The 14563-nt window shown below is 36.7% G+C and overlaps 1 protein-coding gene across 4 annotated transcripts in view; it reads right to left on the reverse strand.

Annotated features, from left to right (window-relative positions):
* Positions 1-14563, reverse strand: part of LOC127840875 (HEAT repeat-containing protein 4-like) — a 124028-nt gene that overhangs the window by 14025 nt on the left and 95440 nt on the right. For all 4 annotated transcript variants that reach the window (XM_052369305.1, XM_052369306.1, XM_052369307.1 and 1 more), the window contains 2 exons: positions 5803-5992; positions 3333-3528 (listed from right to left, as the gene is read on the reverse strand). In XM_052369305.1, coding sequence (XP_052225265.1) covers positions 3333-3528; positions 5803-5992 — 386 coding nt within the window. The remainder of the gene's footprint in view (positions 1-3332; positions 3529-5802; positions 5993-14563) is intronic.

Below are 14563 nucleotides of genomic sequence, written 5' to 3' on the forward strand. Positions count from 1 at the left end.
CTCCCCAACTGTCCAATTATGTCATTTTCTAACTCCCAGATCATGTGTGATTGAATCTCATGATGGTCGGTGTCATTCTCTTAAACCCTATACATTACAATAAAGGAAAAGCTCTGCCAATTGATAAGCTCCTTACCCACAAAAATAAATCTCCTCCCCCCATACCTAAACATATTTTTCCGCCTCTCAAATCATGTAAAACTGCACACAAACAAGAGGGCCAAGATGGCCCCATTTCGCTCACCTGAGAGGAGTTGGTTCATTTAATCTTTACCAAACGTCAACCTTGACCTAGATATTGTCCAGACAAACATCCTGGTCAAGTTTCATCATTATTGAACCAAAACTCTGGCGTATGGAGTGTTTTTGTTTTTGTAAGATTTTACCTGGTGACCTATATTTTTATAAATATTATTATTTATAGTTGACCCCCCTTACCAAACATCAAACTTTGCTTACAAAAATAAATATTTTGACCAAGATTCATAAAATCTGATACAAAATTGTGACCTCTAGGGTGTTTACAAGGATTTTGTATAATATAATGAAAATTTGGACAGTCTAAGGGCAATAATTATGGCATTAATTAGGTGATTTTGCTCATTATCAAACTTGACTGAGATCTTTCAGCAACTTTCATAAAAAATGCTTGAGAAGTGTGAATGCTAGAGTGTTTACAAACCAAATGTGAAAAAACAATCGGACGGCGGACAAAGACCTATTCTAAAACCTCACCTGAGCAATCAGGTGAGCTAAAAGTGTGTTTCACCCATCTGAGCCATTTTGCAACTGGTCTGAGAAATCAATAAAACCAATGTATTGACTAATTTTCACGATGATTTAGGCAAAAAATGAGACTTCTATAGTGTTCGATCACAAGGTTTCTCTCTAGTCACATAAGGAAAACTGCCCCCCCCCCCGGGCGGCCATGTTTTTTTACCGATCGGGACCATTTTCGAACTCATCTAAGATATATATAAAACCAATCATTTCACCAAGTTTCATGATGATTGGGCAAATGTGACTTCTAGAGTGTTCACAAGCTTTTTTTACTATATAAATATAAGAAAACTGCCCCCCCCCCGGCAGCCATGTTATTCAACTGACCGAAACCATTTTTTAACTCAACTCTCGTATCAAGGAAACAAATTTATGTTCTGACCAAATTTCATGAAAATAGGGCCAAAAATGTGACTTCTAGAGTTTTGACATGCTTTCACTATATACATATAGAGAAAAATGCCCCGCCCACTGGCGGTCATGTTTTTCTCCGATCTGGACCATTTTCGAACTCGTCGGAGATATCAATAAAACCAATGTTTTGTCCAACTTTCATGATGATTGGGCAAAAATTGTGACTTATTGGTTGATACACTTTTAAAACGATGGCGCTGGCATGAAATGTGACTTCTACAGTGTTTACAAGGTTTTTCCTTTTTTTGACCTAGTGACCTAGTTTTTGACCCAGCATGACCCAGTTTCCAACTCCATCGAGATATCATTGGGACAAATCTTCTGACCAAGTTTCATGAAGATTGGACAAAAAAGTGTGGCCTCTAGAGTGTTTACAATGTATCTCTATAGCCAAATAAGGAAAACTGCCCCGCCCACTGGCGGCAATGTTTTTCAACAGACCAGAAACACTTTTGAGCTCAACCAACATATCATTAAGACAAACATTTTGACAAAGTTTCATTAAGATTGGGCATGAAATGTGACTTCTACAGTGTTTACAAGTTTTTTCCTTTTTTTAACCTAGTGACCTAGTTTTTGAACCGGCACAACCCAGTTTCAAACTGGACCGAGATTTCATTGGGACAAAGCTTCTGACCAAGTTACATGAAGATCAGACAATAAATGTGGCTTCTATAGTGTTAATGAACAAATGTGGAAGGACGGACGGACGACAGACAAAGACCGGTCTCAAAAGCTCACCTGAGCAATCAGGTGAGCTAAAAACACAACCTCAACCCCATATATTCATATGCTTTTCCGACTCATATATCATGTGAGAGAGGTTAAACAATAAAGAAAAAGAAGAAAACTAAACCACACTCCCCCCAAATCTTCATATATATTTTTCAAACTCGTAGATCATGTGAGAGATATTACACTCAACAAGATATTACACTCCATAAGAAAAAACAAGAACAGTCCCTGCCTACATTCATATTGTTCTCGAACTTGAACTGGAAGATCATTTGAGGGAGGTAATGATCTGCCTTACATTCATATCGTTTTCCAACTCATAGATCATTTAAGAAAGGTATATAATGATCCACACAATAAACAAAACTGGTCTCTCCCTACCTTCATATCTTTTTCCAACTCATAAAATATCAATCACTCTCCTACCATATATTTTTCCAACTGGTAAATAAATATTTATAGAGGTTATGCTCCACAAAAATAAACAACCTAACTCCCCTCCCTACCTTCATATCTTTTTGATAACCCACTGCCTCTTTACCTTAATATATATTTTTCATAACCACAATCTCTCCACCTTTACATGTTTTTCATATCCCCAAACCCTCTCTACCTGCATATCTTCTTCATAACCCCACTCCCTCCCTACCTTCATATCTTTCTCCGACTCATATATCATGCCAGAGAGGTTCCCTTTCCAATAACCCCACTCCCACCCTACCTTCATATCTTTCTCTGACTCATATATCATGCCAGAGAGGTCCTATTTCCAATTACCCCACTCCCTCCCTACCTTCATATCTTTCTCTGACTTGTATATCATGCCAGAGAGGTTCTCTTTCCAATGACCCCACTCCCTCCCTACCTTCATATCTATCTCTGACTCATATATCATGCCAGATGTTCTCTTTCCAATAACCCCACTCCCACCCTACCTTCATACCTTTTTCATTACCACACTCCCTCCCTACCTTCATATCATTCTCCTACTCATATATCATGCCAGAGCGGTTCTCTTTCCAATAACTCCACTCCCTCCCTACCTTCATATCTTTCCAATAACCACACTCCCTTCCTACCTTCATATCTTTCCAATAACCACACTCCCTCCCTACCTTCATATCTTTCCAATAACCACACTCCCTCCCTACCTTCATATTTTTCCAATAACCACACTCCCTCCCTATCTTCATATCTTTCCAATAACCACACTCCCTCCCTATCTTCATATATTTCCAATAACCACACTCCCTTCCTACCTTCATATCTTTCCAATAACCACACTCCCTCCCTATCTTCATATCTTTCCAATTACCACACTCCCTTCCTACCTTCATATCTTTCCAATAACCACACTCCCTTCTTACCTTCATATCTTTCCAATAACCACACTCCCTACCTACCTTCATATCTTTCTCTGACTCGTATATCATGCGTGTGAGGTTCTCTCGGTGGTCAGCGTCGCGCTCATTGAGTGTGATCTGGGAGGCGATGATGTTGCGTGTGCACAGCTTCTTCACCTCCTTCTTGATCTGTGCCACCATGTCCATGTCCTCGCTGGCACTGATGTTGAACATTTTCAGCGTGGAGGCGAGCTCGCTGGAATGGCGAGAGAAATCCTGTTCACAAATCTCATTGAACAAATATTATATGTCCACAGACTCCAAAAGTTTGTGGCAGGCAGGGAAGAAGGGGGGGGTATGGCAGGGAAGAAGGGGGGGGGGGATATGGCAGGGAAGAAGGGGGGGATATGGCAGGGAAGAAGGGGGGGGATATGGCAGGGAAGAAGGGGGGGTTATGGCAGGGAAGAAGGGGGGGGGGAATATGAGCTTTGCTCTGGGAAAACTGGGCTATATGACTTATAGCTGTTTTACCGTGGTCATAGGAGTTGTCTCATAAAATCTAGGGGCCCGCCACAATCTTTTAGTGAAATTTGCTAGTAGGCTTCTATTTTGTAGAGATTTGATGAGGATATGAGATTTCTTCTAGGAAAACTGGGTTTCATGAATGTGCGTAAAGTGTCATCCCAGAGTATTCTCTGAAGCTCCAACAGGCTTATAAGGGACAACACTTTCCTCTTAAATTCTTTGTTTAAAGAAAATATTATCTTAGCAATAATAATAATATCTTTAAATAAAGTAATAGATAGTTCATACAAAAAATGCTGACATGACACATTTTCAAAGAATTATGTGTTATTATGAATCTTCATTGATTAATTTCCTAGGCCTAAATAAAATAAAACTTTAAAATGAAATTTATTATTCAACAACAGTTGCTTTTTTAAAATTTAATGTTTAATTGTGCTGAATTGTTTGAAGCTTTAAACAAGAAATGTGTTTGTCAGAAACACTATGTCCCCTTTTGCGCCGCTTTGATTATTTTTTTTACCTTTGACGTGAAGGATGACCTTGACCTTTCACCACTCAAAATGTGCAGCTACATAAGATACACATGCATGCCAAATATCAAGTTGCTATCTTCAATATTGCAAAAGTTATGGCAAATGTTAAAGTTTGACGCAAACAAACACACAAACAAACAAACACACACAAACCAACAGACAGGGCAAAAACAATATGTTCCCCACTATAGTGTTGGGGGAAATGAAAAGCTAGTTGCCCTGCAGGACAACCAACTTTTGAAATAGAGTTTCATGGGCTAAAATCTACCCTTCCTGGGCTAAATGGCACCCACTTAATTCCTCCCAGTAATATTTTCATATATGTTTTATGAAATTACAATGTTCAATAACATGAGTTCTTCTGTTAAAATATATTAACATTATGAAGTAATAATATTGCACAAGAATTCCAAGCTTGTCGGTTCAATGCTGCACCTGCAGAGTTCACAATAGGATTCAAGCTAGAAATGGCGCAAACAGACCAAAAACATGTGATTTCTTTAAACATTAATTCACAGGAGTCTGTAACATTGCCAAATAGCAGACATCAGGACTTAATCCAGGGATCAACAGTTTAATTCTGGGAGGAATGAAGATGTTGAAATCAGACCTCTCATAGCTCTTAGCTTAGATGCCAATTTTGTATAAGCAAATGTCTGCGGACATAAACACCCGATAATGGTGTTTTATTATTTGCAGCTTAACTTCGCACAACTTTATTGCCACCTGGATTACACAGACAATTTTGAAGTATTCTATTTTATGTGGAGTTGAATTAAAAGAACAAAAAACAGATGTTCGGTGAACACTTAAATTATGCAATACACATCGAAATTACAAATAAATTCTCTACAATTTTAAGAATTTCCTTTGCCTGGAGATACTTAATTTTCCCATTTTCTCAAGAAAAATGATTCTGATGTGTAAGGCTGTAATTTTGCTGGTAAATTTCTACTTTTGAAAAGTGCTCAGATGCATAATGATTGCAATTAGTTTATATCAAAGAGAGGTTTAAACTTAACTGAAGTGTAAATTTGGTAGAGGACCCACCTAAGAACATTTGCATTTAGTTTCATAAAGACTGGCCAACAACATATGGAAAGTATTCTAAACTTAAATCTAAATTGTTCAAAACCGCTTGCCCACACAAGTGATGTCCGCTAAACTATAATCCAAGATTTTCACTGAGAATCTAGCTTAAAATCAAAGAAAAATTGGGCTTCATGCAAATGCAAAAAGTTTCACCCCAGATTGGCCTGTGCAGTCCGCACAGCTGGCTTATCTGCAGTGCAAAGACACTTTCCGCCTAAACTGGATTTTCGCTCAAAAGAACTGTCCTTTAAAAGAAAAAATTCTGTAAAGTCAAAAGTGTCATCCTAGTCTGGGCAGGCTAATCAGGGCAACACTTTACGCAAATGCATTAGGCTACATTCTCAAAGAGTGAGGCTAAAGTAAAGACGCATACTTACTCTCTTACGAGGGCGTTCCCCTCGACCAGGAAGCGATCCTGTAGTACATCTGCGACCTCCTCGGTCCTGACCCGGAGCACCTTGAGGGTGTGACACGCCTCCGCCCTCACACCCCCGTTCTCCTCGTAGCGCACCGCCCACAGCAGACAGTCCACGATCTGCTCCGTAACCACACCTATCTTGCCCAGTGCTGCAAGGGATAATTGAAAAATGTTACTACTACTGCAGCATGAGCAAAAAGTTAAAGGGACTAATTTTATTAAACATTTTTACCCATTTATGCCTAGCGCCTAGAAAAAAGGCCTTGGCAAACAGCGTAGACTCAGATGAGACGCTGCATGATGATAGAAATAAATATTCTAGACATCCCTAATTTTGGAAATAAATTGATCCAATTTAGAAGGATGGGAGAGTCCACTAGGCATAAATGGGTTAAGAGCAAGCTTTGAGATTAAATTAGCCATCTCTGGGAAATAGCGGTTAAATGCGTGTGCAGTCTGCACAGGCTAATCTAGGATGACACATTCCACCAAGACTGGAATATTGTTTCTTTAAACAAAAAATAACACAAAAGCCGAAAGTGTCGAATGATGGCACCAATAAAGAAACTACCAAATTCAGACTCACCATCCCAACACTACCCCTCCCAGTAGTTATTGTGTTTAATAAAATAGGGAGAATGTTGAGGTAACAATGCAGCAATAGGTTTAGGTTCCACACCACTCTTCCACAGACACCCCAGTCCTAATGGGTTAGGTATCAGTAAACTGTGCCAGGCATTTCTAGGCAATTACAATATACCCTGATAACAGCAGGTTAATCAGGGTACAGTTCCATCTAAATTTCTTGCACCTGTTGACCTGCGAATGTCAGGGCCCCTGACTCTGTTATCTTGTGGTTTATCAGTTAAAATGACCCAATTAATGATAACCTTTAATTGAGTATATATATTCTTGGAAATATAATTGCTCAAATTGTGGGAAACCAATTATTCAATCACAACTTTACTTTTAACCCATTTATGCCTAGCGTCTAGAAAAAAGTCCTTGGCAAACAGTGTTGACCCAGATGAGACGCCGCATGATGTGGCGTCTCATTAAAGTCTGGGCTGTTTGCTTTAATAAATTTCTGTAAGAAATATTCTAAAAATAGAAATAAATATACTAGATATCCCTAATTTTGGAAATAAATTAATGCAATTTAGAAGGATGGGAGAGTCCACTAAGCATAAATGGGTTAATATTGAAACGGCCAGCCAACTACAGAAGTTATCAATTTACATAAAAAAAATCCACATTCTACAATACTTGTGCCATATGCAAGAGCACTTCAACTGTATACAGTATAATTTCAGTTAAAAATTAGATTTGAAATAATAGGTTATACTGCCTTCATTCCTATGAAAATCAGACTTCTTGGTTTTGATTTAATACCTAATTATTATAATTTTTTTTTTTGGAAATACCACACAACTATGACATGTTTTCATCATTAGATGTAGAGGCATATGCATTTAAAATAAAATCACATATAATCTATATCAATTTGTATTCCTAGCAGAACGTCTGTGCATCATTCATAACAAAAAATGGATGTAATAAAAAGAAATTGATTATTCTTATGTTTATTCTTTTTACTGCAATAAAAACAAAAACAATTAAGAGTTAATTATGCGTTGGATTGTAACTACATTCTTTAATTGTTTTTTAATTATCTAATAACGCAAATGAGAATAACATTAGATAATAATGACAACAGACTAATTATGTTGTTGCTACGAAAAGAATCTTACATCCATCTGCAAGAACAGCCACTGAAGCTCCACTTATGACTCAAATAAAGCCTGCAAAGCTCGTAAATATACAGATAGTCTAGCAGAAATTCACATGGAATATATCATCACACACAAATTTAAAACGAACATTTTGTATCTCGTTAAATCTATGTTACCAGACTGCATCTAGCGTTTAAATTTTAGCTATTGCTATAAGGAACACTGATTTTGTATTTGTTAATTTTATTTTACGAAATATTTTACTTACTATTCTTTGACTTTGAGTGTAAATCATAATGGGGCTTTAAAGTTAATTGTTAATTAAAAACATATGAACAAAGCTTATGATACAGATATGACAATATGACATTAAACTATGGATACTCCTAAAACAAATATTGACTGAACAATATGCAAGTGTATGGCCATGTAATGTTTACAACAAAGTCTTATTTATTTCGGTCTCCTGGATGTCTGTGCCAATTATTCATTATAGTATATGCATACATCATTAAAAAATAACAAATAACTCCAAAATATTGCATAAATATGTTTTATTGTGAAACCAAAATAATAGAAATAACAGCGTGTCCAGTCATAAAAAATCTGATTAACCCATGTTTACAAATAAACTCAACCAGGTTGCATCAATAAATTTATAGCAAAATTTTTTTTTTATTAAAACTGAAGCTAATATGAAAAACTTCAAAGCAAAAAAAGTGGGCAACACTCTGTGAAACAATTATACAGCTTCAATGACCAGAAAGCCTCCATTGCCAAGAAAATTAATTATAAGAGCAGAGCCCCTGAGTGTAATAAAAACACAGTGTGCCAATAATCATGAAAATTGATTTGGTGGCCATATGGGATTAGGACATCTTTGTTTAGAGTAGTGAAGTTTGCAAACAGACTAGCCAGCTTTAAACAATTTTATTGTTTGGACATTTATGAAGCTGATAATCACTTAGAGTGGTCATAAAGAAAATGGATGCAAACTAGAAGAAATGGACAGCCCATATTAACTGATAATTCTAAAAATATTCCAAAATGAGCTTGATCAACAAAAATCTAACAGAAATTAATACATGTACCGTAAAAATGCAGTCAAAAGTCAATAATTTTTTCCTCCAAAAATTGATCAAAATTACAGTCTCGACTTTTGAGATCGTTCATGAAAAAAAATCGAGGAAGATCGTCGTCGCGGTATTGGTTGTTAAAGTTGTTGTCCTCATGAAAAATCATTGATTTATAGCGCAAAACGTCCTATTTTAACTCTGATGCGAATTAATTAAGTTTACGATATTTACGGAAGCTGCTAAAATGTTATTGAATTGTAGTACAAATCAGGTATAACAGAATGTTTCCACCTTGATATTTTCGTCAGTTGTATTACCAGCTCCAACAAATATTTTATAAACTATATTTTGCTCATTTAAGCTAAGTGCTTGAATGATGAAAAAACAAATTTCTAAAAAATGCTTTTAAGCACAAAGGAAATACATTATTCAAAGTACTCTCTATATTTTAACCCATTCATGCCTAGCGTCCTGAAAAAAGGACATTGCAAACAGCGTAGACCCAGATGAGACGCCGCATGATGCGGCGTCTCATCAGGGTCTGCGCTGTTTGCTTAAAGAAATTTCTGTAAGACATTTTCTAAATATAGAAATAAATATACTAGACATCCCTAATTTTGGAAATAAATTGATCCAATTTAGAAGGATGGGAGAGTCCACTAGGCATAAATGGGTTAATTATGGCTATAAGGCCAAGAACACAAAGTATCCTCAGCAGGGTAAAGGCTACACAAAGAGTAATCTGTAATGATACTTTCTGTTGATCAAAGCGATTCTTTTTCTGGACGAAAGCATCTGATTACTATTTCTTGGAAATAATTTCCGGCATAAATATTCATATGCAGCGAACCATGAAGGTACATGAGAATGTAGGAATGGGAGGGACATGTAGGAAATCATTCATTCCATCAATACATAGAGGATATTTGTTGGATTCGGTGGATTATCGATTTTAATTCACGAGTGATCATAGAAAATAATATTTTCACGAGTGGCGCAGCCACGAGTGAAAATATATATTTTATATGATCACGAGTGAATTAAAATCGATAATCCACCGAACCCAACAAATTTTCTTTTTATTTTATGCTTTTTTTTCACAGTTTATATACATTGTTAAAGGGTTTAACTAAAGAATTTCGCTTGGAAAATGACGTCATTTCGTCAAAAAAATGACGTCATTTAACATAAACAGTGAAAATTATCGATAATTTTCACTGATAATTTCCATTGTTTGAAACAGTGAAATTATCAGTTTTAATTCACTGATATTTCTCTATAAACCACCGGAAAGCATAAAATAAAGTATGAATATATTAGGCTGTGCTCTGTGAAAAAAGGGTTTAACACATGCGCGTAAAGTGTCTTCCCAGATTAGCCGGTGCAGTGCACACAGGCATATCAGGGATGACACTTTCTGCTTATATGATATAATTCGTTTTAAAGAAAGTCTCTTCTTAGCAAAAATCAAGTTTAGGCGGAAAGTGGTGTCCCTGATTAGCCTGTGCAAACTGCACAGGCTAATCTGGGACGACACTTTACGCACATGCATTAAACCCCCTTTTCACCAAACACGGCTTAATTATTAAATGCTTTATACGTGAGTTGTGTCATGCAAACATGGGTCTTATGCAATAAACTGCCAGCGTAGCTCCAACCCAGCCTGCACATGTGTGCAGTCACACAATATTTTGTGGTGTCATTAGTGGACAGGGTAGCTCGGTACAAGACTATGTGAATGCACAGGCTGGTCAGAAGAGCTTTTTTGGCAGTAATCAATTATTGTTTAAGACCCACTTATGCATGATGTGACTTGTAAAGTTTCACAATTTCACTGACTTTACTTGCTTTTCTGAAGTGCTACAAAATAATACACTGCAGAAAGAAATCACATAGCATCTTTAACAATTCTCATTTTTACTATAAATGCAAATGCATGTGTTTATAGTCTGATTACTATACACATATTCAATCGACTTTGACATTTGCCCCCCAATCACTGGGATATCAGTCGTCCGATTACATTTGGCGCAGTTTGCAGCCACGGAACATTGACTTTTATCCCTCACAGGTACCCATTTATACACCTGGGTAGAGAGGAGCAGATGTGGGATAAATTTCTTGCTCAAGGAAATTCCAGTGGTCAGGGCGGGATTCGACCCGGAACCTCTCGATCCCTACGCCAGCGTCCTACCATTAGACCACCGCTCCCACACACAATGAAATATATGAGATTTTTACATAATGTTTTGCTGTCTGATTTTGCAAACAGTGTTTGTCTGTGTCCGCTTGCTTAATTATTTAGCACAAAAAACGTTGTATATACTGTAAATTAAAAAGACATTGTGAAACACGAGATGTGTATGTCAGAAACACAATGCCCCCTATTGCGCCGCTTAGAAATAAAATTTCAATATATCACTTGGCAGGTTTAGAAATTATCTCCCTTTTAAAGCTTATTACCAATCCCTTGGATTGTATTTTTTTACTTTTGACCTTGAAGGATGACCTTGACCTTTCACCACTCAAACTGTGCAGCTTCATGAGATACACATGAGATACACATGCATGCCAAATATCAAGTTGCTATCTTCAATATTGCAAAAGTTATGGCCAAGGTTAAAGTTTTGGGACATACACAATGATGACTGACGAACTGACACAGTGACAGACAGACAGATACCCCCGATCTTTCGATCCGGGGGCATAAAAAGCAACAGAAAGAGACAAAGATACAGAGATAGTCAAGAGTTATTGACATTTTGGTCTGTGACTGTCCTTTTACACAACAAAGGGAAAAACACAAAACTGAACAAAGACTGCGGATACCCTAATTAGCCCGTGGCTGCCTCTGATAAACATCATTCTTAGAAATACACAGAACGCTTTGGCAGAGATCGGATGCTCATTCAGGAAAATAGTGACTCTGTCACAAGATTTCAGAATAATTGTGGGCATTATATTATCAATGCTGATAATTGAGTATTTTCTGGCAGAATTCAATTGTGCAAGAAAATTGTGCAGAAAAAAGCTTTGTTTATATCAGTTTATATCAGTTTGTCTGGAAAAAATATGATGCAAAAAAAAAAATTGAAATTATTATTCTTGCTAAATTGTTAGAAAAAGATTTTGAACAGAATTGTTTCTGTGTCATTAAAGTGTTCTAAAACTTCCAACAAAAATGGTTTTCAACGTTGTTAAAAGTTTGGTATCTTACTTTTAGGAGCAAACAATTAACTTTCAAGTTCTCCATAGTGTTTTTGCAACAAGATGGTTCAATGATACTGGCCCTTTAACTAACCCTTTTGCCAACAGAAGCAAAGTGAAAATGGCTTTTGCAACCAGAATAGAATCAGAACAGGTATGTTCAGGTTTAATTCTGTTTGCTGCTCACCAGTATCTTTAGGTTGGAAATGAAGCCTTAACACTTTAATCCATTCATGCCTAGCGTCCTGAAAAAAGGACATTGCAAACAGCGTAGATCCAGATGAGACGCCGCATGATGCGGCGTCTCATCTGGGTCTGCGCTGTTTGCTTAAAGGAATTTCAGTAGTAATATTCTTAATATAGAAATAAATATACTAGACATCCCTAATTTTGGAAATAAATTAATCCAATTTAGAAGGATGGGAGAGTCCACTAGGCATAAATGGGTAAATCTAGTAAGAAAGGTCTTACATTTAATGAAACTTTCTAAGGGACTTCAAGTAGTCCCACAGACAAATATAATTAATTAAAGATCTTTCTTACTAGATTCAAGTTGTTAAGGCTTCATCTACAAATCTTAGATACTGATGAGCAGCAAACAGCATAAAACCTGAACAGACTGCGAGCCATTTTCACTTTGCTTTTGAGAGGGAAAGGGTTAAATCCGATGTTTTTCCACAGGAGTTCAAATGACTTGAAACTGCACAGATGCATCTTGACAGGAACCCAGAATCATCAGATGAAACTAATGAGGCATTTACGACAACATTACAGAACCAAACGTTGAACAAACTTTAACACATTTATGCCTAGCGTCTAGAAAAAAGGCCTTGGCAAACAGCAAAGACCCAGATGAGACGCCGCATGATTTACATCAGGCAGCTCTGTTTGTCTAACTCTGGGCTTGAATAATTCCCTATCAAGACCATTTTTCCAGTTCTTATTTTTTCCTCAAACAATGGACTCCCAGATAAGGCCTCCCAATCAATACAAAACATGACATAAATTTCCCTGTGGCAAGAATTCAAGTACTTTTCAACTGACAGGAGATTCCCCATAGTCCTTAAAGAAGAAATTATTCTTTTTCTGTAGCACTACTGTCAGTGTAATTTCTCCCAGTGAGAGACTATTTAAATATTTATCAATGAAAATTTGAATGATATTATCTTGGCCATTCACATGAATTTAAGCCAGAAAAAAGATTTGCATCTAAAATTGAATTTTTCTTTATACAGAAGCAAATACATACAATTTTGAGCCTTGCCCTGGGGAGAAGTGCTTAACTCTTTACCACTTAGATACATACATGTATTAAACCCATTGCCACTTAGATATGTATTTTGATGCATTTGTAGTCCCTTACAAAGTTAAATTTAGCAACAGATTGCCAAGCAATATTGTCCCCTACCGGTGAAACTCCACCATTGTCAGTAAAATTTATATATATATATATATATATATATATATATATATTTGTTGCCATAGCAACCAGAATTCTTGAAATGACATGTATAATCTCCATATTGCCAACTATCCATGTTTCAAGTTTCATGAAAAAATATGAAGAACTTTTAAAGTTATCGCAGGATCCAGAAAAGTGTGACGGACAGACAGACAGACGGAGCGCAAACCATAAGTCCCCTCCGGTTTCACCAGTAGGGCACAATTAAAGACCTTTCTTACTAGAGTCAAGTTTTAAAGGCTTCATTTACAACCCATAGATACTGGTGAGCAGCAAACAGCATAAAACCTGAACAGTCTGTGAGTTAATAAGGGTTAACCCTTTCAGCGCTTGAACCGAATTTTGAAGGCCTTTGCAAACAGTTTGGATCCAGATGAGACGCCACAGGACGTGGCGTCTCATCAGGATCCAAACTGTTTTCTATTCTGATAGTATATTTTGAAAAAAGTCGAAGAAAATGCTAATTTTAGAAATTCAGCAGACAACATTTTAGCAGGCGACAAATTTCCCAGCATGCAAAGGGTTAATGCATGAGCCTACAAGTGTTGTTCTTGATTAGCCTGTGCAGACTTCACAGGCTAATATGGGACTACAAACTACTCACATGCATTACACCCAGTTTTCCCATGACTGGGGTGATTTAATAAATCTTGAAGTCTGGGCATTGTGCATGAAAGCCTGTTTCAATCAGACAAAGCCCAGTTTAAATGAACAAGGTCCTCAAAAAACAACAACAGGAATACAAATCCTTGTTTCTGGCAAAAATTCTAAATAGTAAAATACTAGGTTGTAAATGTTATTTTGTTTTCATTTCACAGCTAAGCCTATAGAATCAATTCCAATTTTAAAAGGACATACAGACTGTATTGCCCCCTTCCCTGATTCAAAAGTTTCTAAATTGCTCCTGATTTGACACAGTTTCAGAAGATGTAATATTTAAATGATTTTTACATACTGAAACTATTAAGATGAGAATGTTTATATTAAGTGCCAAGAGGGTTACATTTAGGATAACAAATGTCAAACAAATCCTTGAAATCATCAACAGGTATGTGCCATAAAAATTCATTTAAAAAATATGTTAAGCCTAATAAATGTCAAGCGCTGGAAAGCTGAAATAACAGACAAACTTAAGATTTGGAAATAGATGGAAATGCATGAAGTCCCATTTTCCCTGTTTGTGTCTCCTTTGAATTCTTACACAGGTGTTTGTCAGAGATCAGTTATAAATGCTTGAGTGAT

This window comes from Dreissena polymorpha, chromosome 8 (assembly GCF_020536995.1).
Source record: "Dreissena polymorpha isolate Duluth1 chromosome 8, UMN_Dpol_1.0, whole genome shotgun sequence".
Classification (NCBI taxonomy): Eukaryota; Metazoa; Mollusca; class Bivalvia; order Myida; family Dreissenidae; genus Dreissena; species Dreissena polymorpha.